Raw genomic sequence first — 24,142 nt, 5'->3', positions numbered from 1 at the left:
AGGAAGTCTAGGAAGATTAAAGATAAAGAGACATGCCTAGAGGACATAGTACCAAGAGTCAAGGGAATCTGAGAGAGCAGATAATCAATAGCCCAGGGTCCAAATGGCCATCCATTCAGGAAAAGGATCTGAGTGCAAGCAGAGTTTTGATAATTTGTTTTGTTCAGTGAGCAGGTTGTACCTGCAACTTTATTTCACAGTATATAAGACTAGCCTCCCCCACTTTTTTCAGATGAACCCCAACTATGAACACCTTTCACTCAGCGCCTCTGCCTTCTGAATTGAAGGCAGGCAATGAAAATGATTTTTGAGGAATTATGAAGAATAGAAAAGGTATTGAAAAACAAGCCAATGATGCTATGCTGATTTTTAATGCCTTGAAACTATAGAGAAGTGACCTTGATCTAGTGTGATTTCCCCATCAGAATTCTACAACCTATTATTAAAGTGATGGCTTATGGACAGTTAGAAATGAAAAGCAGTGATCACTAGGGACAAGCATGGGTTTGGTAAGGACTAGTCATGTGAGACTAACTCTATTTCCTTTATTGGCATAATGACTATGTTGGCAGATCAGGGGTTTACTGAAGATAGATAGCAGCTAGATTCCATGAGCTATATTTATTTATTCCATAAAGTCTACACACTTATGATAGTATTCTTAATGTTTAAGGAGCTAAAGAGTACTGATTAATAAATCTAAAGAGTATTCATTAATATTTCTATATCAGCTGATTCCCTGACATATCTTGGTCACAATAAATTTTTAAAGTTTTATTTCCCAATATAGATAAATAAAACTGTATCAGCCTAAAAGGTCTCTTGTGCTGAGCCACAGGGCTCTGTGCTCAGACCTATTTTACTCAACATTTTTATAAGTGAGATGAATGATATATATTTATCAAACTGTGGATGACAGGAAGCTGAGAGAGATAGCTGTTATATTGGGGGACAGAATTTTGATCCTAAAAGATGTCAACAATCTAGAATGATGGATAGAAGGCTAGAACCTAAGATTGATTTTGGTGATTCAGCATTGACTCCTATACTTCCATTCTAGTAGGGTATCATATGTAAAGCACTTCACAAGCAAACTCTAAAGTGTTATATACTATTATTGTTGGGTTTTTAGGTTAAAATATTGAAGGTACAGGTACAGGGACTGGGGGAGGGGTGTGCTAGAGCCTGCTCATGCCAACTTCCGTGTTAAATTATCAGTAAGAGCATTTACACCTTAGAAATCAGTAAATGCTACAAATTCTGGGCTTGATTTATTGCTTTGTTGACTGTCTAGACTTAAGAAAGCGGTGGAAAAAATTTAAATAATGGAGATTAAACTAAAAAAGTGCATCCTGCATTTTCAGCGTGCCAATTGTTAAACATTTACCAGTACATCCCTGAAAGGGGGGGAAAAGACTAAGCAGGGGATCATTTAGGGGAAAAAGAAGTAAGGTTTTTAGTCAATTGAAAGCTCAACAATAGTGAGACACAAGAATGACATGATCTTGGACTGCATTAATCCCCGTAAAGTGTCAAGATAAAGAGAAGTAATTGTCAGGTTGTATTTATCAAAACTCAAATAACACCTGAAGTATTGTGTTTAGTTCTGGGAGCCACATTTTAGGTGAAATGTTAACAGGCTGGAGTACATTTATAGGAAGGTAACCGGGCGGCGGGGGAGGGAAGAAGGCGATACCAATGTGTAGTCACATACGGTTTAGTTGAAGGAACAAGGAATATTTAGTTGGTATAAGAGAAAACTTAGATGGGGTGTGACAGCTGTGTGTCATATCTGGAGCACTGTCATGTAGAATGAACAGGCGACTTCTATGTCGTTCAAAAAGGCAGAATTAGGGCCACTAAGTGGAAGTGATGGAGAGGTATATATCATTTTAACATTTATATGAAAGAACTTACTAACAGAATTATCTGAAAATGGGCTAGGTATTCTAGTTTGTCATGAGGTAATAAATTCCCCTCACTGGAGGCCTCCAGTGGACCATGTGGACAATGGGATTCATGTGTCAGGTAGTGGATCAGATTAAATGACTTCTAAGTTTCCATCCAGCTCTAATACTCTATGATAACTCAATTCCCCTAATTTTCAGGCTAGAAATCATTCTCGGTTCTCACTAATCCCTCCTCTCACATCGTCACACAGTCAGTATGGGTTAGAGGGAGGATTTGAACCCAGGATTCCCTGACTCAAAGGTCAGTCCTCTAATCACTAAACAATGCAAGTCTGACCATTCAGTAAGCATGAGTGGCTCCCTACTCTTTCCATAATAAGATATAAAATCTTCTCTTTGGCTTTTAAAGCCCTTTATACGTGGCCCCTTCTTACATTTCCAGTCTTCTTATGCTTTACTTCCCTCTAGGTACTCTGTGATACAGTGACACTGGCCTCCTGTCTGTTCCTTGCCCATGACACTCCTCCGGATGCCAGTCATTTTCCCTAACTATCCGCCCATTGTTCCTCTTCATCTCTGTCTCCTAGCTTCCATTGTTGCCTAAAGCTCCATCTTCTCCTTTCCCTGTCCTCCTTAAACTCCATGCTTTTCTTCTGAGAGCATCTCCAACAGATCCAACCTATATGTTGTTTGAACATAGTTACTAAACCATGAATTTCTTGAGAGTCCTTGACAGGGAATTTGGGGAGGTCTTTCTTTGTATCGCCATTACTTAGCAGTGTCTAGTCTCCTGAAGATTTTCAGTTTTGGAGAAAGAGAAACTGATGATTCCTGGGTTATGGAATGATGATTTTTATTCTTAACTTTCCAGAGGGCTGTGCATTGTACACAAAATACAGTCAGATGGCTTCCATTTTAAGAGAACTAGGGCATGAATAGATAGAGAGATGCAAAAAGATTATTTGGTGCTTATTTTTCTTTTCCTGGAGAGACTAGAATGGAGAGATTGAACAGAATATGGAAAAAAAGAATAATATTTACATTAAGGTAAGGATAAGAAGGGATTAGTATAAATGAGTAAACAAAGGTTAGATAAAAGTAAACTTTCATTGCAAAATTTGTGGGACATCATAATATGCTAAAAGAAGTCCTCTTTTAAGTGGTGTACTAGATAGAATATTGGGCCTAGAATCATGAAGACATGAGTTCAAATCCAGCCACAGACGTTTATTAGCTATATGATCCTGGGAAAGTCACAACCTTGTGTCGGCCTCACTTTCCTCAACTGTAAATGAGGATAGCAATAGCACCTACCTCCTACAGTTAATTGTGAGAATCAAATGAGATAATATTTGTAAATTATTTAGCACAGTGCCTACCACATAGTAGGTACTTAGGTGCTTCCTTCCTTCTCTGAATTTTTTTTAATAAAAGGGCATACGGGTATCTCTAGAGGCAATATGATACAATGGAAAGAGTCTTAGAGTTTGAGTCGCTGCTCCCTTATTTACTTGCTATGTACCTTCAGGCAAGTCACTTAACTTCTCTGTGCCTCGGTGTTCTCATCTTTAAAATGGGGATAATATCACTTGCATTAGCAACCACACCCAGTTGTTCTAAGGAAAGCCCTTTGTTAACCTCAAAACACTCTATTGATTTGAGTTCTGATCATGAAAATGATTATTTCAATACTTCAATGGAGGCATGCTTTCATCAAAGGAGGTATTCACTCCAAAGCAGCAGATTAAAATCCATCGATGCTTTCTCACCTGGAATGATTCTTATGGGACTATGTCCTTCATAAAGGATCTAGTATTGGAAAGCTTCCTCTGAGTCTTTAACATTATATGTCAAGGTGGTACCTCAGCCATCATTCTCTCGCTCTTACTGCATGACAAGTCTACCTTCTTTTCCCATGGTGTAATGATACCTTTTACACCATTTACTATATGCATGCCATCAATGGTAATATGCTGCAGCCTATTTATATACCCACTATGCATCTCTTTGAGTCATCTGCAATTTTGATTCTTTGGACATTGTGGTGTTCTGTGATTCACAGCCATATAGCATCATCAAAAGTGGATTAGATGGATTTTTATGTCTTTGCGGAACCTGGGCTAGTTCAAAGTGCTACATAATTACTTCAATACAATCCAGCCTGTGCTCTCTTGTTCAATTATGGGCATCTCTAGTACCTGCTCAGAAAGTATGTACTAATAAACTAATGGGTCCCCATCCAATTACACATCATTGTCTAGAAAGGAACATTATTAAACCACTTTTCCTGTATGGATTGTTAGGCCCATCTCTTTAGGAAAATCATGGACCTTATAGAAGAGTCCCTATTGGTCTTGATTTGGTCACCACTCTATTATTCATAAATAGGACTATCTGAAGGACCTCCCTCTCTGTAGGAAATCATTCCATTTCCAGAGGGTTCTGAATGTGGCATCCATAACATTGGAGAGTTTTTTTTTATAAATTTTCATAATTTTATTTCAATATAATTGGTTTCCTGCACATTTTATTTATTTTAAGCAACATTTTGGGAATGTGTTCAGAGCCTTCACAAGACTGCCCAAGGAGTCCATGACACAAAAACAGATTAAGAACCCTTGATTTAGGGTTGCTTGATTGATTATTTGTTTGATTGATTTCATAGTCTTTGCCATTGTACCTAGATAAGCCTCCTTGGCAAATCTAAGTCTCATCGTTTTATATCTTATTTGAAATTGACAAACACAGGATCCTTGAGTAAAGATATCTCTGTGGTTTTTTTTTAATGATAAGGGTGAATATAGTATGAGAAGTTGTGAAGATGAAAATGCCAAGATTTTGCAACTTATTAGATATGTAGGGTGAGTCCAAGTGCAAAGTTAAAGGGGAGACCAAGATTTTGAACATGTGAGATTTGGAGGGTGGTGATACTTTTAGCATCAATAGGGAAAGTATGAGAGAGAAGTTCGGTTTTGGAAATACCCATGAAAAATCCAGTTCAAAATGTCCAGTAGGATATTTTGTATATCCTGAAGATGCAGGATATGAACTCAAAAAAAAAGAGGAGAACTGGATTAAATTAAACTAAATTAAAAGTAGGATGTAATTAAGCTCATGGCTGATAAATCACAAAGGGAGATTGAAATTCTAGAGCAAAGAGAAGAGTGCCCCGAAGAGACTGTGGGGGGACATTCACAGGGGGTTTGACAAGGATGAATATCCAACAAAAGGAGACTGAAAAGAAGAGGTCAGTCAAGTAGGAGAGAAGGGAGTATCCAGTAGGAGAAAGTGATCAATAGTGTCAAGTACTGAAGAAATATCAAAAATAATTGGGGCTGATAAAAGGCATTAGCTTGGGAGATTAAAGATCATTGGTGACTTTAGAGAGGGCAGTTTCAATTTTATTATGAGGTCAGAAGTCAGATTACAATAGATTTAAAAGAGAGAACAGAGGCAGTGGAGTAACTGGTCTATGCAGTTTTTTCAAGGAGTTTAGCATAGAAGAGATCTAGGGTGATAGCTAGTGGGCATAGTAGAATCAAGTGAAGGATTTTGAGGAAATGGGGAACAGATATATTTGTAAGCAGCAGAAAAGAAGCCAGCAGACCAGGAGAAGCTGAGTATTAGAGGGAAAGCAGGGATGACAATGAGGGAAATCTGCTAGAGAAGACTGGAGAGGATAAACTTAAGAGTGGAGGTAAAGAAGTTGGCCTTGGGGAAAATGGCCACCTTGTCATCAGATATTGCAGTGAAGGAGGAGATAGAGAAGGATGGTATTAGAGGGAAGAAAAGAGAAGAAGGATGGGGCTTGATATTTTGATGAAATGTCTGTTGAGGTCCTCAGATGAGATGGCTGGGGGAGGGCTGCTGAAAATGGTTGAGGAAAGACAAGAAGATTTGGAAAAGTCTCCGCTGTAGTGAAAAAGATGGAAAATCAATTAGAGAGGAGTAGAAGCATTACCTTGCTTCTATACAGCCCCTGTTGAGGTTTGATAACATAAATTTGTGGTGAACTCACTTAGCACAGTTCTGTGATTTGTACCAGCTCCATTAAGCAGCACATGAGTAAGAGCTAAGGAGGTGCAGTGATCCAAGTTTGGGGTTTGGTGAAGAATGATCTGTGATAGGACAAAGGGAGAAGACATTCAAGAAGAGACTATAGTATAGAGTTTGAAATGATTGACCAAGAGTTCAAGATTGGAAGTAAGGAGAATGTATCAGTGCAAGAGTCTTAGTCTGAGAAAGTATTGAGTGGTAATGCTTTGAATGTCCAGGTGAAAATAAAATACAGGGTTAGCAATGTTAAAAATATATATATATTGGTTAAGATAAAGGAATTTGAGAATTCATGAACATGAACGAAGTAGACCTTTGTGGGTGATAGCAAGATGAGGGGTATGACTACCTTTGTGTGTAGCTGAGACAGAATGGAGGTCAAGGGAAATAAAGAACTAAGGAATCAGAACATTTGAAGGAGCATTAATATGTATGTTGAAGTCATAATATGAAGTTTCAAGGTCTTTCTTAAGAACTTTGGAATTGATTGTGTGACATGGGAGACACTGGCACAGGACCACTCAGCATGGCATACCCATACCAGAGAAGGGGCTGTGCTCCATGAGCACAACAGAATTGAAATAGGTCAAAGGAAACTCAGGATGCATAAATTTAGAGAATCCACTGCAGATGCTCACAGGGGCTATTTGTGCCCCACCTGTGGTAGAACATTCCAAGCTTGTATTGGTCTGGTCAGCCACAGTCAGACTCTAGCATAAGTGATGTCATTTTGGTCCTCTTCGAGAACAAAGGACAACAGCTATAATATGAGGGGAAGAGTTGGGTTAGAGAAAAATCATAGCTAACTTTTATGTAGCATTTCAATGTTTGCAAAGCTCTTTATAACTATTATCTCATTTTGTTCTTGCAACAACCCTGGGAGGTTGGTGTTATTATTATCCCATATTCACAAATGGGTAAACTGAGGCAGACAGTGATTAAGTGACTTTCCCAGGATCATATAGTAAGTTTCTGAGGTCAGATTTGGATACATGTCTTCCTGACTCCAGGTCCAGTGCTGTATCCACTAGCATGAAACTCATCAAAAGAGAGAATGACCACTATCTATGAGCTGAGGAGTCCATGGGTAATGATTGCCTATTGAGTCATTCAAACAAGCTACCTCCACCCCCAAAGTGAAATTTATAAAACAAAAACCAGTCCCTCTCCTTATCACTATTTCCTATAGCAATTCAACAGATGTAACACAAGTGCCACAATGAGAGGACCTGTACAGTCAGCAAACATGTCCTTTACTTGCAAAGTAGAGAGAAGTCTTTACAATTTACAGTATAAACTCGCTTGTAAACTATTACAAAGGAGGATGGTGAAGCTCAAGGGGAGGGAGGAAGATTTGATTTGGGACCCAGCTAATAAGAATGAACGATGATAATATATGGTAGCATTTACATAAGTACTTTAAGGCTTACAAAGTACTCTCTACAAATATCTCATTTTATCCTGGGAGATAGCTGCTATTATTATCCCCATTTTACAGATGAAGAAACAGATTGTGAGTTGCCCAGGGTCCCACAGCTAGTAAGTGTCTGAGGCTGGACTTTAGTCGAAGTTTCTCTGACACCAGGTCCAACACTCTATCCACAGTACCACCTAGCTGCCTAGGAACATATAGAGATTAAGTGAAGAAAAAAACCAGGTAAGCAGGCCTGCCGTTATTTCAAGAGGAATATATTTTTTTCAATAAAGTGAAGTGACCACATTTCAATTCTAACAACACAGTCCCAATGTACCATGGGAGAAAGTAGAAAGATAAGAAGATAGAATTAAGAAAACCAAGCCAAATATACTTGGAAAGTATCCATACTAAAGGCAAAAAAAAGTTGGAGAGCACTAAAAGAGGAAGATATGTGAAATTATCCTATTATCTCATTTTGTCCTTGCAATAACCCTGGGAGGTTGGTGTTATTATTATCCCATGTTCAAAGCTGGGGAAACTAAGGCAGATGGAGGTTAAGTAATTTTTCCCAGGGTCATATAGTAAGTAAACAAATCCTGGGTTATATCCTACCTACCCATCTCCACCAAGACAAGGGTAACCTGGAGTAATTTGAATGTAGCGCTATCCAGAGGCAATAGGATAGATAAGATGGCCCTTTGGAGATTCTTTCCTGTACCCAAATTCTGTGATTCTAGATGTGTGTGTTCGTCCTTTGTTGCCAAAGAAGACCATGCCATCAGAGAAATGATGACATGACTTGCACTTGACTTTGTTTTGAGTGAGGGAGGGCTGTGCAGGTCACCAGCCTCACTTCTCCTCCAGAGCCATCTGAATCCAGTGACCAGATATTCATCAGGATGACTGGAGATGACCCAGGATGAGGCAACTGAGGTTAAGTGACTTGCCCAAAGTCACACAGCTAGTGAGTGTCAAGTGTCTGAGGTGGGATTTGAATTCAGGTCCTCCTGACTCCTGCACTGGTGGTCTATCCACTGTACCAGCTAGCTGCCCCTAATTCCAGACATAGACTCTTAAGAAAAGAAAGAGCAAAAAGGAAGAGAAAATAGGTCTCAATTGGGTTCCCAGCCCCAAATACAAGACTAGAGCTTGTGGTGCCTATAAGAATGAAGTCCTGCCTCATCTCAATTCCTTCCAAGCCCCAAATGCTCATTTCACTTCAAATTTTTGATGGCCTCAATCCTATAAGATACAAAAACCTTAAAATAAACAAAAAGTTCTCTCAGCAGCAAAGAGTTGTCACTGAGTCCATGTACTTTACTCCACAGGAGTGGTAGAACCCCCTTTGGGCTTTTACCCAGTCAATTAATTATGTGTAAAATTACAACAGCAGGACACATTGACAGTAATGAGAATGACTGCTAACAACAAAGAAAGGCGACAGAAGGACTACAGAAAAACTGTTAATTCTGTCTACATTTCAATTCTTTATAACAACAGTCTGAGGCCATTTTGTGAAGGAGTAAATCGCCCTCCTATTTACCATCGACATATCTATGAAACAAACTGTTCATTGTATTAGAGCATCCTAATTAGTGTTTCTAATAATGACCCCATGTCATCAAAGGAAACACAAATTTTGTTTGATATTCTCACTTTAAAGCAGGGAAAACATATATCTGGGGGGCAGAGGAAATCTGTCAAAATCATTAAAGTAAAAATAAAACTTTGACATTTAAAAAATAAGCTTCATTTACCTGAAAGAATTTATGAACAAGCTTTTGATTCCAGTCAACATTCTCACACTTACATTTAAAGGGATGGTTAATAAAACTCTTAAAAAGAAGCATCAGCCACAAAGAACCAACATGGCTTCGTTAAGAACAAATCTGGCGAGACTAACCTTATTTTGTTTTTTGATAGGAATACTAAACTGGTAAATCAGAGGATTGCTATAGATACTATTTTCCTAGTTTTGAGCAAAGCATTTGATGAAGTCTCTCATGCTACCTTTGTATTAAAGGTATGGAGATGGAAAATGGGGTCTACATTATAGAACAATTAGGTGAAACTTGTTGACTCATCAGAACCAAAAATCTTCATTAAGGGTTCAATATCAGCTTGGAAGGAGGTCTCCAATGGAGTGCTGCAGGACTCTGTGCTGCTCATCACCATCATTATTTTATCAATGACTCAATGAATCACAAAATCTGTGAGTTGGGTGGGGACTCAACAATCATCTATTCCAACTCAAACAAAAAGAAAGCTTCCCTAAAACATATCCATCAAGTAATTGTTCAAGTCAAAAGGAAGCTTGGGGCTTTTTGCTCATTTTATTTTTTTAAATATAGGGGAGAGTTGTAAGAAGTCTTTCTCAATCCCCCTAATTGTTAGTGCCTTTTCCCTCTGAGACTACTTTCCATTTTTTTCTGTATGTCTACCTAGTTATTTACATGTTGGATCCCCTATTAGAGGCAGCTAGATGGGCAAAATGGATAGAATACAGGACCTGAACTCAGGAAGATTTATCTCTGTGAGTTCAAATCTGGTCTCAGACACTTACCCCTGGGTAAGTCACTTAATTAACCCTGTTTGCCTCAGTTTCTCATCTGTAAAATGGGCTGGAGAAGGGAATGGCAAAGCGCTCCAGTATCTTTGCCAAAAAATCCCCAAATTGCATTGCAAGGAGTCAAATACACCTGAAAAGACTGAACAACAATTCCCCTTTAGAATGTCAGTTCTCTAAGAACAGGGACTGGTTTTCCCGTTCTTTGTATCCCTAGCACTTAGCAATATCTGGCAAATAGTAGGCACTTAATAACTGATTGTTGGCTAATTAACCAGCAGATAGGGGAAGACTGATGATTCAAGAGAAAAAAGGTCTTGATGGAGCACAATAAGCTCTACAATAAACCAGGAAGAATTAGGATCGAACAAGGATCCAGATGTAGAGATTGGTAAGTCTTAGATGGGATGGGGGGCGGGGAGAGGGGGGTGCCTTACCTTTTCTATTATAGGAGAGAAGATAGAATATAGAATCAGAAAATCATAAGATGCTCAAATTGAAAGGCATTTTAGAAATCATGTTATCCCAGGGGCATCATAATGAATAGTCCCTTCTGCTTGCATTTGCCAAAGCTGGATTGATAGTCCAAGGCTTTGGGTTTAAGCCACATCTCTGTTATTTCTTCCCTGTGTGACCGTGGACAAGTCACTGAAACTCTCGGAGTCTCAGTTTCTTTATCCATAAAATGAAAGAATTGAAATAAATGACTTCTAAGGCCCCTTTCAGGTTTATATCTTATGACAACAAAACTAAGACTCAGATGTGATGTGAGCTGGTCCCGGGCACCCCATGAGTTAATTAGCAGATGCAGGACTACAGACAACCCAAGTCAGAGTGCAGAGTACAGATACAAAGACATTGTGAGATCAGGGGTAAGGAAAGAAAGAAGCTCAAACCTGGATGACCTTGATCTTTTCATTAAGCAGCAGCTGAGGAAATACCTCATTCTCATGAGAACATTGGATAAATTAATCATTTACTGAAGTGCAAACAAAGATACTAGATCCACTGTGACAGTTAAAGGGGAACTTATTCCTCTCTTCTACCAATGCCTTCCAGAAGTAGTTGCCCAATTTGACATCCAGAAAGGGATCTCATTCACATTAGATGTTTTCTGAGAGTGTGCATTGTCTGGAAAAGTCTAGGATTAAATCATTTCTCCATTGTCCATCTTGGTGACTAAGGCACAATTATTAAAATAATTAAGATAACATGCTGAAAAGTATTAGACATTTTTTCATTGAAACAGCTAGAAAAAGGTACCCTCCTTCTGTTCCAGTGGTCTAGGCTCAGTAATTGAATGTCTCTTCTTCCTTTCTTTCTGAATATTTCTTTGTACAATTTCAACTTCATGATAGTATCACAGAGAATTTCAATTCTCTAGAAATTCTCCAGTAAACCAAAAGCCTTAGCCTTTAGTTTCTTCCCCGCTTCTCTACCAATTCTTTTATCAGAAATGTTAATACATGCAAAACTTACTCTCCTTTCTGTGCCACTAACCACCTTTGGTGTCCACATCAGTGCTTATAAACAAGAAGCAGAAGGGAATGAGAAGGAAAGCAAAGGCGCTGAATGAGCCATACACTTTTATATCTATCCCTAAACAATGGAAATGTGGATATAATGGTCAGTCAAGTCAATCACTTTGCCCCATGATAATGTAAAACAAAACCTAAGCTCTGAACTTCATTCACCTATATTTCCTATGTCCTAAAACAGGAGCCCTGAGGTATTTCCTCATCTATGTGACTTGGAGAAGAGGTGGGAGACAGTAGATGGAAGGCCAGCCATGGAATCAGGAAAACTTGGATTCGAGTCCTGCTTTTGACTGTGTAACCATGAGGAAGTCATTTAATTTCTCAGTGGTCCCAGGCAAACCCTTGAAGGCAGTAAGTTATAAAAGAGTTATCAGTTTGTATCAAGGAAGGGAGTTCCCTCTTCTATACTGATGAAGTCACAAATCTAGTCCAAAAAATAAAATGACTCTCTACCCAAGGCTGTCACCAAAGCTAGCATGTCAGATGGTCTCAGCTGGAAAACCTAAGAGATAGAGGATTACTCCAATTCCTTCTGGTTGGACTTAATGCCTGCAGTATTTACTGGAACCATATGTCTTCAGATAGGAAAGACTGGAGGCTAAAACCTAGTGAGAAGGATGGCTGGTGATGAGGAAAATGTGCTCGTTATGATTCCCAGTCAGAAAAACAGGTTAGCTTTCCCTTGTAGTTACTTTTCTATTAGCTGCTTACTCAACAGATCCTAGAAACAGACCCTCACAAATGTCTCCGGGTACTTATGCTACATATGCCCAGGTTTCATTTTCTGATGCTAGTTGTTTGCCAAATCTGGTGTGAAAAATCATGTCCTTAGGTATCTGTGCTCATCCTCTGACCCTGTCTTCATAGTTGAATCGAATAAGCATCTTGTTGGGTTGGTGCTGCTGTCACTGAGAAGCAACAAGGATATGAAAAGCCATGTGTATCCCAGAGCACTTCCAGAAACCTTTTGGCTGTTTCACGTCTGCTGCTTCTGCTTTGAAAGTCAAGACCTAAATATCATGCCAAGCCAGTCTCTGGACTCGTGATCCATTGGTCATTCCTTCCTGACTTTCATTCAGTCTGACCTTGTTCTCTCTCAAGCATCAGAAGAGCCTGGGCTGCCTTGTAGACAGGCACAGCACAAGATCCCATCTGGCAGGAATCCAGAGAATCACAGATACCCATTATCTCAGTGCCCTGGGTAGACCCCTGGACAGTTTGGGCATCCAGACACAATTAACCCCAACACCAATTCTAATTTCACTGAATCCCAAGTGATAGAGGGGTTATTTCAGTCCCAGGAGGTGGGGGCTTAGGGGAAGGGAATATTTTAAATAAAAATACAGAGCTGCAACAAAACAGGGAAAAGTTTAAATGAATTTTCAAGGAACATTTCCAAATCATGAGGGATATTTGATTAGAAAACAGTCTCCATTAGGTTTTTGCCTTTTGTTCCTTTAAGTCTCTTTGATGGATCAGAATCTTGTTCATAATGACATCAGAAATCCAGAATCCACTTCAGCGATGCTTTTGACCCCTCTCCCCTTTAATACTCTGCTTTGTGAAGGTCACATATAGAGTACCTTTTCAGGAGAAATGGACAGGGTAGCATGGGTTATTTGCTAAATAAAGTGGCAGCAAGTAGGAGCTCTTCCATCCACGGCCAGTCTCAACTCTCATCGCATCACAGAGTCTCAAAATTAGAAGGGACCACCAAGGTCATCCACCCCAATTCTGGTAGGCTAAAGGCAGGGTGTAGTAAAAGCATGATCACAGGGTTCAAATCCTGACTCCAACACTTAGTAGCTTTGTGGCCATTCTGTCTCTCTTAGTCTTAGTCTCCTAACCAGTAAAATGGGAATTAAAAATACCTACACTATCTATCCCACAGGGTGATGGTGACGAAAGTGTTTTGTAATCCTTATAGTATTATATGCATGTGAACTATTATTATTACCCAAATTATAAATCCTGTATATAATATCCCAGAAAGTGGTCAGCCATTCCCTTCTTAAACACTTCTTGGGAGAGACAACTGGTTACCCTATTTTTAGGTGCCTTCTTGGGTTCTTAGTCACTGGCTGGCTCAACTCATCTAATCTCCCCAACTCTGAATATGATCCAGGACTAGCTATCATCAGCACTATACCCATCTACAAGGTGTAGTAGTAGTAATAGTAGTAGTAGTAGTAGTAGTAGTAGTAGTCATCAGCACTATACCCACCTACGAGGTGTAGTAGTAGTAGTAGTAGCAGCAGTAGTAGTAATAGAAGGTGGAGAGTAGAAAAAGTAACAATAACAATAATGTCATTTGCATAGAGTTTAATGTTTGCAAAGAGCCTTATAAATATCTGATTTTATCATCACATTTTATTTGTACTAGCCCTGTGAGGTAGGTGCCTATCCTGTCTCTGTCCCCACCCCAGTGCTGACCAAAGCATGAAAAAAAAAACAACAGAAGTTTTTTCTCTTAATTCAATTGCAAGTCAGCATTTTCAAAGGAACTTTTTCTAGGCAACTGAAAAAAAACCTAAAGCACACATACAAACCATATATAAACACAGGAGGTTGCAAGTTTCTGTTCTAACCTTAAGTAAAGTTCATGCTTCAAATTAGATTGGCTGGCAAAGTCTAATAGGACACTTCAATTCCGGGTTCCTTTTCCTTACCTGATCCTAAGATCTCACTCCCATGTGACTTGGGTGTTTAAACAGAGAGATCAAGCTATCAGTCAAAGGCACTTTAAGACAGCTCCATTTCCAGTCCCTCCCAAAAGCTACTTAGGCCAGAATCTCTCTTGAATAGATTCAGGATTTAAAGTTACAACAAGGAATCCAGGGTACTTGGTTCAATAAATCAGTCAATCGTAGAAATTTAGAACTAGAAGGGCACTTAGAAGTCATCTACTCTGACCCTCTCGTTTTACAGTTGGGGAAAGAGGTCCAGTGAGGGGAAGTTTTGCTCAAAGTAATACAAAAGAAAGAAGAGCTGGGATTTAAATCCAGGTTCCCCCAACACCAAATTCCATTGTTTTTTCTAATACTTTGTACACTTTTTGGTCTATCATGCCTCAGTAATTGTCCTTCTCAATGAGAAAGTCACAGGATAAATAGGAAATAATTAAGAGAGGAAGACACTGGGGAAGGAAAGGGAAGAAGCATTTACATAGCAAAAGCTATGTGCCAGCCACAGTGCTAAGTGCTTTACAAATATTATCTCATTTGATATGACTAATATGTCCAGATTTCACTGACAAATAAAACTCATTGAAATGACCAGATTCATTTATTTTGATTCAGTTTATCAAACACTCATTAAGCACTGTGCAAGGTGCTGGGCCAGGCACTGAAGGTTCAAAGACAAATGAGAAACAGCCTCTGCCTACAAAGAGCTTACATTCACCTTCTCCACAATGTTCTCTTGTGGATTCATCATTCTGTTATATCCAACTAAAGGAGAGAACATTTCCCAAGGTTCTCTAACTTCATTCTTAGAAAAGATGGCATCTTAAAAATTGAACCTTTAACACATAAGTCTATGATGGTTTAATACGACAGCTATTTTTACAGTTCAGTGGAAGGATGGCTTACTGGATCTTCTTGGAGTAGTAAAAGAGTAATTGCAGTTGATTTTATCATGTGCCTAAAGATAACAAAAAACACCATTTCATGGGACACTTGATCATCTCATCGTGCATCCAAAAAAAAAAACAAAATCTATTTCAGAGGATAAGGAGAAATTCTACAAATACCTTGATAATTCCTTTGAAATTAATCCTCTCTCTGTATATTTGTGTGTGTACACAAATATGTATGTGCATTGAACTAAGAGGGAAAATTTTGGTGTTTTTTCCATGCTTTGGTCAGCACAGGGGTGGGGGCAGGGACAAGTTAAGCATCTAACTCACGGGGCTAGTGCAGATAAAATGAGATATTTATAAGTTGCTTTGCAAATATTTAAGCTCTATACAAATGACATAATTACTATTGTTACTTCTTCACATATATAGAGAGAGACAGACAGACAGACAGACATAACTTCAATACAAAGGCCATCCTAGGGGAGGACAGTGAAATACATGATGGAACAAAAAATTCAAAGGCATGTAGAATACACAAAAGACTCATGCCTATAGTATACAAATAATGTCTTCACGAGAGTCAGCATGTTCTAGATATAATTAGTATTGAATAATATCACCAAAAAAAATGAAATTGGCTATATCTTAAACAATAAGACCTTACAGGATATTGTTAGGAGGAATTTCTGAATCAGAAGACTGTGTAGAGTCAGATGGCTCTATCAATAACTTCAGAAGAAGTAAATAAAAGTGAGAAACTATGTTGTCTAATTGTGGCAATAAGAGGCTTTATTTAAACAACTTAGTGATGCTGAAAATGGGAAAGAGACACAAGAACAGACATAGATACAGACTATTAGATGTTCCTAAGTTTAACTGATTTAAGTCAGTTGCTGCAAAGAGGAAAAAAGAGCCTAGAAATCACCTTTGCTAGAAAACACTTGATCTTTTTCTAATTAGAAAGATATTACAGCCTAAGGCAGTAAAAGTTTAGAATATAAACTTATTTGCTAAATCTTATGGAGGAGGATGGTGAAACCTTATGATTAGTGTTGCCTCATAAAACAATAAGAAGCAGGAGTAAAAAAAACAATTTTACAGCCTTGGTAATACATCCAATTGAGACAGATTATCCTGAGATCATTCAAGCTTGAAATTGAAAGGAACACAACAAACAGACAAGAAATGGAAAATATCTGTCAGTATTTCTATAATAAACTTTTTTTATCATCAGTGATAGTGGAGTTAACACATTTGGAATCTAATATCACAGTCCTGGATGTGCCTTTGGAGGAAGTGGAAATGACACTAAAAAAGAGGATATGAAAAAAAGATGGAATTGACCAAGTTTACATGGAAGAAATCTGTGCTGGTGGTGACATAGTTTTGAAGGTGTTGGGTGATCAATTCTCAAGGAAGGAGGGGAAAATAATAGAAATGTGGGGAAGAATCTCCAATCTGACTTTTACTCAAATAAGACAGCTGAAAAACCAATTAGAACTGCCCCATAGGCCTACTTTCCAACCTATAAAAAAACTTGAGATAATCTCCATATATATAGTGAGCATCTTTGATGAAGATATTAGAAGAAAAAATTCATACATGAAATTCTACAGTAGACTAGACCTTTATCATCACACAATTGACTGTAAGATGTACAGAGTATATAACATCCCACTATACTTAATGTTTATTGACTATAAACAAACATGATTCAATAGAGAAGAATAATGCTTTCAATTTCCTCCTTCCATAAAGTATCTTCCATTCATACGTACCAGGGTTGAGGTGAGGATCAAATGAACAGTGGGTACTTAATTAATGCTTGTTTGCTTCCTTCCATGTTACAAATCATCAAAGATTCCTTGAAAGATGCAACCACAGAAATAATTCTTTCAATGACTCTGATTATCCATATGAACCAAGATGTGAAGCAAGAAGGTGCAATATTGATAAAGACATTTGCTACTATCATCGATGTTCAGTATCAAGTCCAAATGGAAAAGGGATTCTCTATAAATGGTGAGGTCCGTCAGTGTAGATGATATTATATTGATTGCATCATTCTAATAACCTCTTTAAAAAAAAACAGTCCCTCTGCCAAAAAACTACAAGAAATATCTTATCATGATGAGAAAATAATATCCCTCCAGACCCAAAACCGAAAAGGAACCTACTCTTCCTACTTCTGGTGCTCAAAGGAACCCAAACATGAGAGAACTGTTGTTTCCTAGTCATAGCAATAGTCACCTAGTTTTTTTTTCTTTTTCTTTCCAGTCTGTCATTTCTCTAATCGACCCTCCATAGAGCTACTAAATTAATATTTCTAAAACAAAGATCTGACCATGTCATTACCCTACTAAAAAAAATTTTCAGAATTTCCCTCTTTTCCTCTAAAATAAAAAATCCTTAGTGTGGCTTTAAAACCCTCCACAATGCCTTGGAACTACCTTTCCAGTCATATTTCACATTACTTCCTTTTACACACTCTCTCAATCAATCAATCTGATCTGTTCTCTGGTCGATCAACAAAATAACGAAGCAAGCACTGATTTGTAGTGCTTACTAATTTCCAAAGAGTTGACACTCACAACAAAAATTTACAATTAGTTCTTAGGAGCTGATATGGGCTAATTTCCAACACTTTCCTGCCTATCTTCCATCTTCCACAATGTATTTACCATCTACCATCCTTTGCGCAGCTGGTCCCAATTCTGGATCATCTCCAGAATTCTCATCTGTTCCTCACTGAGTCCCTAGCTTCTCTCCAAACACAACTTAGGGGATACCTCCTACACAAGGACTTTTCTGATCTCCCAGTTGTAGAATCCTTTCCAAGAGAATGTAAGTAAGGGTATTGGCTGCTTCATTTATTTCCCTTCATATCCCTATAGACTAAAGAAGTGTCATGAAACAGTCATAATTATAATTGCTAACACTTATCTAGTGCTTTTTATATTATATTTGTATATATTATCTCATTTGAACACAATAACTCTGAGATGTAGGTGCTGTCATTATCTCCAGTTTATCTCATAGGAATTCAATATTTCCCTTTGACAAGGTAGAAAAATCTGCTGCCCAGGATCACATAGCTAAGAATCCAAGGTCTTCCATACTCCAAGTCCAGTGTTCTTAATCATTATACACCCTAGCCATCTCAATATATGTTCACTGAATTTAATTATTTCCTCCTTTAAAGAAGTATTTCCAAAATGAAATTGAGAGACTACTTGAAAAAAAGATGGCTCAGTGACACTGGATGGTTGGCAGAATACCTCAGATCTACTTGTGTGACACAGAAAACCCTTTGAAGTAATGTCTGGTAAAATCTAATAGACCATTTTTTTAGCCATGACCATGGGCAAATCATTTTCTTCTCTGGGCCTCAGCTTCCTTACCTGTAAACTGAGGACTCTGGACATGATCAAAGATGTCAAGCAAACCTCTTGAGTAGACCCCAAACTAGAATAAAAATCTAATTAAGAAATACTTAACAAAATAAATAAAAATATAACACAACATAATTTGTTAATTTGTCCATGTGCAGCCAGCAGGGTTTCTATTTGAGTGTGACACCACTAGACGAGGTGATCTCTAATGTCCTTATCAGCTCTAAACTTCTAAGATTGACTGATTTATTGAATCCAATGCCTCTTCTCCAACTGCTCTCTACAGAGATGGCAATGTTGATAATCAACTTCTCTGAGAAATAGATATTCCAAGAGGAAATTCAGCGTCTCCCAAGTTGCAGCTTTCTTTCTATTCCCAAGCGTCTGAACAGATTGCCCTAAATTTTATTATTCTTCTTGGCACATTTGAGTAGTACATCCTCCTTCTCAAAGCACTTTCACCTCTTTTAATCCTCAGAACAACTCTTGCTTAAATAGGAGGAAAGGTGGAATACTACTGTGCTGTAAGAAATGATAAGCAGGTTGATTTTAGAAAAACATGGAAAGACTTGCATGTAATAATAAAGAGTGAACTGAGGAGAACCAAAAGAATAGTATATGTAGTAACAACAATATTGTTTAAAGAATAACTGTGAAGGACTAAGCCATTCTAAGTAGTAAATGTTCAGATCACTACCAAAGACCTTTGAAGGAAGATGCTATCCACAGAGAAACAGAATTATGAATAGGATAATTTTATGTGTGTACGTGTGTGTGTGTGTGTGTTTGTATGTGTGAAATGGATGTCTTCTCTAGTGCAGAGTGGGGAAGGGAGAAGGAAGACAGTTCAGAACTTAAAATATAACCAAGAAATTAAATTAAATTAAAAACAAATCTGCCAACTGGAAAAATAAATTTGAGGATAGGAAAACAAAAAGAGAAGGTTGTGAAGGTTGTGTCCTAGGTTATTCAGTCAAAGATAGAACAGACACTAGAACCTAGATTTCTAGTTGCCTGGCTCCAGATATATGTATGTGTGTGTGTGGATGGATGTACATACATACAGATACACATACATATGTATACCTGCATACATACATATATGTAGATATATGTGTGTGTGTATATATATATAAATGTAGATTGATCACTAGATAGAGAGATATATAAGCACCATCCTGTGACTTTGGAGACAAATGCTTTTGATCAAAGGTTACAATAGCCATGAAGAAACTATTCATTCACGTGGAAGTGAGGTCACTGCTTTTTTTTTTCTTTTAGGATCAGCCTAGACTTAGAAGGGAAAGACATCAAGAATTAGGAAGCAAAGTTACTTCAAAGTCTTCCCCAACTCTGATGCCCTCCAGGAATTTTATAATAAAAAGAATGTAGCAGATTTTAATAGATTATGCAGCCTTTCCCTTTTCTTCTCTTGTGGCTCTGATGGGACCCATTAGAGCAGCAACTGTAGACCTAAGAGAGTTCAAGCTTCTCCCACCCCTCTATAAGAGGGCACTGATTCTGTATTAGGTCCTATTAAGAAATGAATGAAACAGGAAAAAAGCCAAATTTAACACAGAGATCTTTCAAGTTCTGGATGTAAAAGTTAAAGAAAAAAATACACTAGTCTTCCACACATCCGTTTGGTAGAGTCTGCATAATATTGCCCGTTGGAGTCTTTAGAAGGTTTATCTGTCCAAGATGAACTTTTGTGATACAAGAAGATGAAGGTTCCTTATCTTCAACATCTGTACCCTTGTCTGCCCCCGTGATCTGGAAATAACCAATCAATTAATGAACGTTTGTTAGAAACTTACTTCCTGTCAGGCACTGGGAAATAAAAAGACAAAATGAAAACAATGCCTGCTCCCAAAGAGTTCTACATTTTGAGGGTGGAGACATGTACATATAAAAGTATATACAGATTATATACTCAGAATAAATGCAAGATAATTTAGGGATAGAGGATACTAGAAGCTGTAGACATCAGGAAAGATGATTATTTGTCCCTTTTCTAAATGACAGTACTTTCCATGGAAAGGCTACCTTGAAGCCCCAAAGATATCAGAGAATTTCTATATTGATCTTGGTTTGCTTAGAGATGGAGAAAAATTTCCCAAGGCCCAGAGTCATAACTAACTTCAGGGAACCCTGGCTTTTCTTCAGAGCACCGAAAAAGGGAAAGGGGCTGGTTATTGACAAAGACGAGAAAGAAACCATTTCCCTCTGCAACTCATCTTATGGTCTCCCATAGAACCACAATGCTATCACCCCTTGCCCACTCACATCAGGGTCCCATCATCTTAGCAAATCCTCTCCAAATTCTCAAAAGATGCATTTGGGACTTTCTAGGGCACTGCTCACTTTTTACCTAACTATACCCGTGGTCAGTGTCCTCTGAACCACTGATGTTGGAACACTCTATCTCACTCCAACCTAACCTGCTCAAGTGAATTTGTCCCAGGCTCAAGCATTCCTAATTAGAGCTCTGCCAAGAGGTAGAGTGAGTTGGTAACTGAGAGCCAAAGTTAGACAGTCCCTTGACAGACTCATTCAGTGAAGTAAGGAACACCCATTCAGATGTTCAGTCTCTAGGCTATCTCTCCCTAGAGATCAGATCAGCCAAGTTAGCTTTTAATGGCTTACTTCCAGGACTTGCTATAACTCAGGGTGATCCCCAGAGCATACAGGCCTGTTCAGCAAATTTGGTTCAGAAATGCTGTGTTCAGCATCAGACTGTAAAAACTACCTCCCAAAGCTCACATCACATCACCAAGTCTTTTGGATTTGACAATGAGAAAAGAATGACTGAGTCTAATCCAAAATAATGGGGTCTCTCTGGGTTAGTTTACTCAAGTTGATGGCATAGAGTGTCTCAGAAGCTACTTCCCCTTTGTCATTAAGTTGATCTGTGAGTTTCCTCCTTGATCTCAGGTTCTACTACTGTCAGATGCATCCACATATGCAGAATAGGAGAGGGCTTCTTCACCATAAGAGATGAACTCCCTCCCCATAAGCAAGAGAGAGTGGCCTCCAAAACTGGGCCCTTTCTGACATCAGGCTTCTAACAGTTCAATTCAATCCAACAAAAGACCTATTAATCACCTACAATAGGTAAGACACTGTCCTAGGTATTAGAGACACATCGAGAAAAAGACTCAGTTTCAGCCCTCGAGGATCTTACAGTCGAATGTGCAGATACAACAAACGTAAGCAAAAAATGATGATATGAAGTACAATGTGACAAGAACAATTGGGAAATCAAAGTTTCCTGGAAATATATGAAGAGAAAAGAGAGAACATTAAGCTGGGAAGTCCAGTGAAGGCTTCTTTTAGAAGGTGGCAAATGACCAAGATGTTTAAGGAAGAAAAATACAACATACAGAGATGAAGGGAAAATGTGTCAGTTATAAGGTGTAGCCTAAGCAATTTCAGGGAAGCAGAAGAGAGCAAGGTAAGATTGGGGAATGGCCAGTGGGGGACAAGATAGGAAATGTGGGTTGGAGCTAGATTGAGGAGAGTCTTAAATGCTAGAGTTGGAATGTTTTAAGTGAACAATAGGGAGCCAGTGAAAGTTTTTTGTTTGTTCGTTTGTTTTTTAGCCAGTCATTGTCACTGGCAGACGCTTGCACAGAGAGAGGAATTGAACTTATGATTTAACAATTCACAATTTATGCTCTTAATGATTTGCCTAGGGTAGGGAAAGGTGTCCAAGGTAACAGTCAGTATGTAGCATGGGGGAGGGCAGGAAATAACTCATTGTAAAATAATAAGAATGTGAAAGAAGGAGACCCAGGATGAAAAGAAATTTGCTCACTATGGAATGGGAATTCCTTAGTGCACAATGGCAGGATTGTAGTGGGATGTTGGATAGATGGGGAAGGGGGAGGTAGAGTTGAAGTGAATGGGGATGGGAGAAAAGGAAGCTAGAATTAGGATAGATTTGTCTTATAGGACATGTAACAATTTTACAAGCAGCAGTGTGCCCAATAAATATAAATAATTCTTTCTAAAAGTTTGGAAATAGACAGAGAGGAGAGGTACAAGATGATAACGGGAGAGGATGGCATTGAAGCATAGGCTGACCTATGCCAGTTTTATGAGAGGAGAATGATCTATAGAGCATAGAGTCAAGGATGGAGTTAAGGGCACACATAGGAAAGTTAATCTTGCAAGGAGGAGAACCAGTTCTTCATTTCTAAATTCACCAGAAAAGAGTTTAACACCTCAGACCTAACCACCCAAATATGCTTACTTTTAAAGACGCCAACTAAGAATTTTGACTTTTTGTTTTCAGTGTCTGGGATGGGGACTATCTTGAAATGGAGCCAGTTTACATGCACCATGCCTTTGAAAGGTAGAAAATAACTTTTTCACTTATTGATTTTTGTCTCCTGTGAGGGCTGACCCGAGGTCACCAGGGTGAAAAGGACAAAGATTCAGCAATGAGTGGAATGTGAATTACAGAAAAATTTCCAGTAACTATGTAGCAGTTTACACGCAGTTTGTTACTTTATTTTAAAAGGGAGAGAGAAAGATTTAGAGCAAGGGTCCACCTCAAGGCCACATGTGGCTCTCCGGGTCCTCAAGTGCAGACCTTTGACTGAACCCAAACTTCACAGAACAAATCCTCTTAAAAGGAGGATTTGTTCTGTAAAATTCGGACTCAGTCAAAAGGCTGCACCAGAGGACCTAAAAGGTACATGTGGCCTCGAGACTGCAAGTTCCCCACCCCTGATTTAGTGGCATGGGGCTGGAGGCAGATATAAAGACTAGATTAGACACAGTTCCTACCCTCATGGAACTTGTAGCCACACAGGGAGATGTGTTACATACATCAGTAATACAAAATAATACAAGATAAGTGCTTTATGAAAATTGAGAAAAGAAAGATCTTGATAGATGGGAGGCCATGAGGAAAGGCTTCCTTTCATCATATATTTGAAGATTAGTTAGTTATGTGAATGAGGAAAATCCTTATTTTCTTTAAATCCAAAGAGCTAAATAAAAGAAAAATAAGTATGAAAATTACCTAAAGAGAGTTAGATTGCTTCATAAGTTAGTAAATTCCTAATGCTGGAGGATTTTAAGTAGAAGCTGAATAGTCATTTGTTAGGTTGTAATCAAAGGGATTTACCCTTCCAGGGAATTCACCCTTCAAAATAGTTAAACTTCTGAGATGACATTTAATGTAGACTTTAAAGGAAGTATGGGATTTCTATTATACTACAAGGTCCTTGAGGGCAAGGACTTTGTACCTCCTTCAGTGCTCAGCACTGTGTTCCACAAACAGTAGATACTTTATAAAAGTTTGTTGAATTGAACTAAGCTGAAGTGAATTGAACAGGTGTAGAGGGAAGGCCCTTCCTGGCAGATAGAACATGAAGAGGAAGGGAAAAGTATGAGACACATTTGGTCAAAGTGGTTCAGATTCATTGAATCATGGAGCAAAGCATGGGCAGTATGTATTGTTCTTGTGTTCATCCTTCGTTGCCAAAGAAGACCATCCCATCAGAGAAATAATGGCATGACTTGCACTTGACTTTGTTTTGAGTGAGGGAGGACTGTGCAGGTCACCAGCCTCTTTTCTCCTCCAGAGCCATCTGAATCCAGTGACCAGATATTCACCAGGATGACTGGAGATGGCCCAGGATGCACTGGGAGACCTTGGACCCTATAGGCA

At 38.6% G+C, this 24,142-nt stretch overlaps 1 protein-coding gene across 2 annotated transcripts in view; it reads left to right on the top strand.

Moving 5' to 3' along the window:
* Positions 1–24,142, top strand: part of ST8SIA2 (ST8 alpha-N-acetyl-neuraminide alpha-2,8-sialyltransferase 2) — a 94,346-nt gene that overhangs the window by 19,767 nt on the left and 50,437 nt on the right. The window contains exon 1 of one of the 2 annotated variants that reach the window (XM_072617463.1): positions 1–24,142. This exon is cut by the window's left edge and continues 19,218 nt beyond it. The exons of the other annotated variant lie outside the window; for it this stretch is intronic. Within the exon in view, the coding sequence (XP_072473564.1) occupies positions 24,102–24,142 (41 nt within the window). The 5' untranslated portion in view covers positions 1–24,101. 2 annotated transcript variants of the gene reach the window in all.

The sequence above is a fragment of the Notamacropus eugenii genome, chromosome 1, assembly GCF_028372415.1.
Source record: "Notamacropus eugenii isolate mMacEug1 chromosome 1, mMacEug1.pri_v2, whole genome shotgun sequence".
NCBI classification, from domain to species: Eukaryota; Metazoa; Chordata; class Mammalia; order Diprotodontia; family Macropodidae; genus Notamacropus; species Notamacropus eugenii.
Note: the sequence above shows the minus strand (reverse complement) of the source record. Positions and strands in the feature narration are given on the sequence as shown.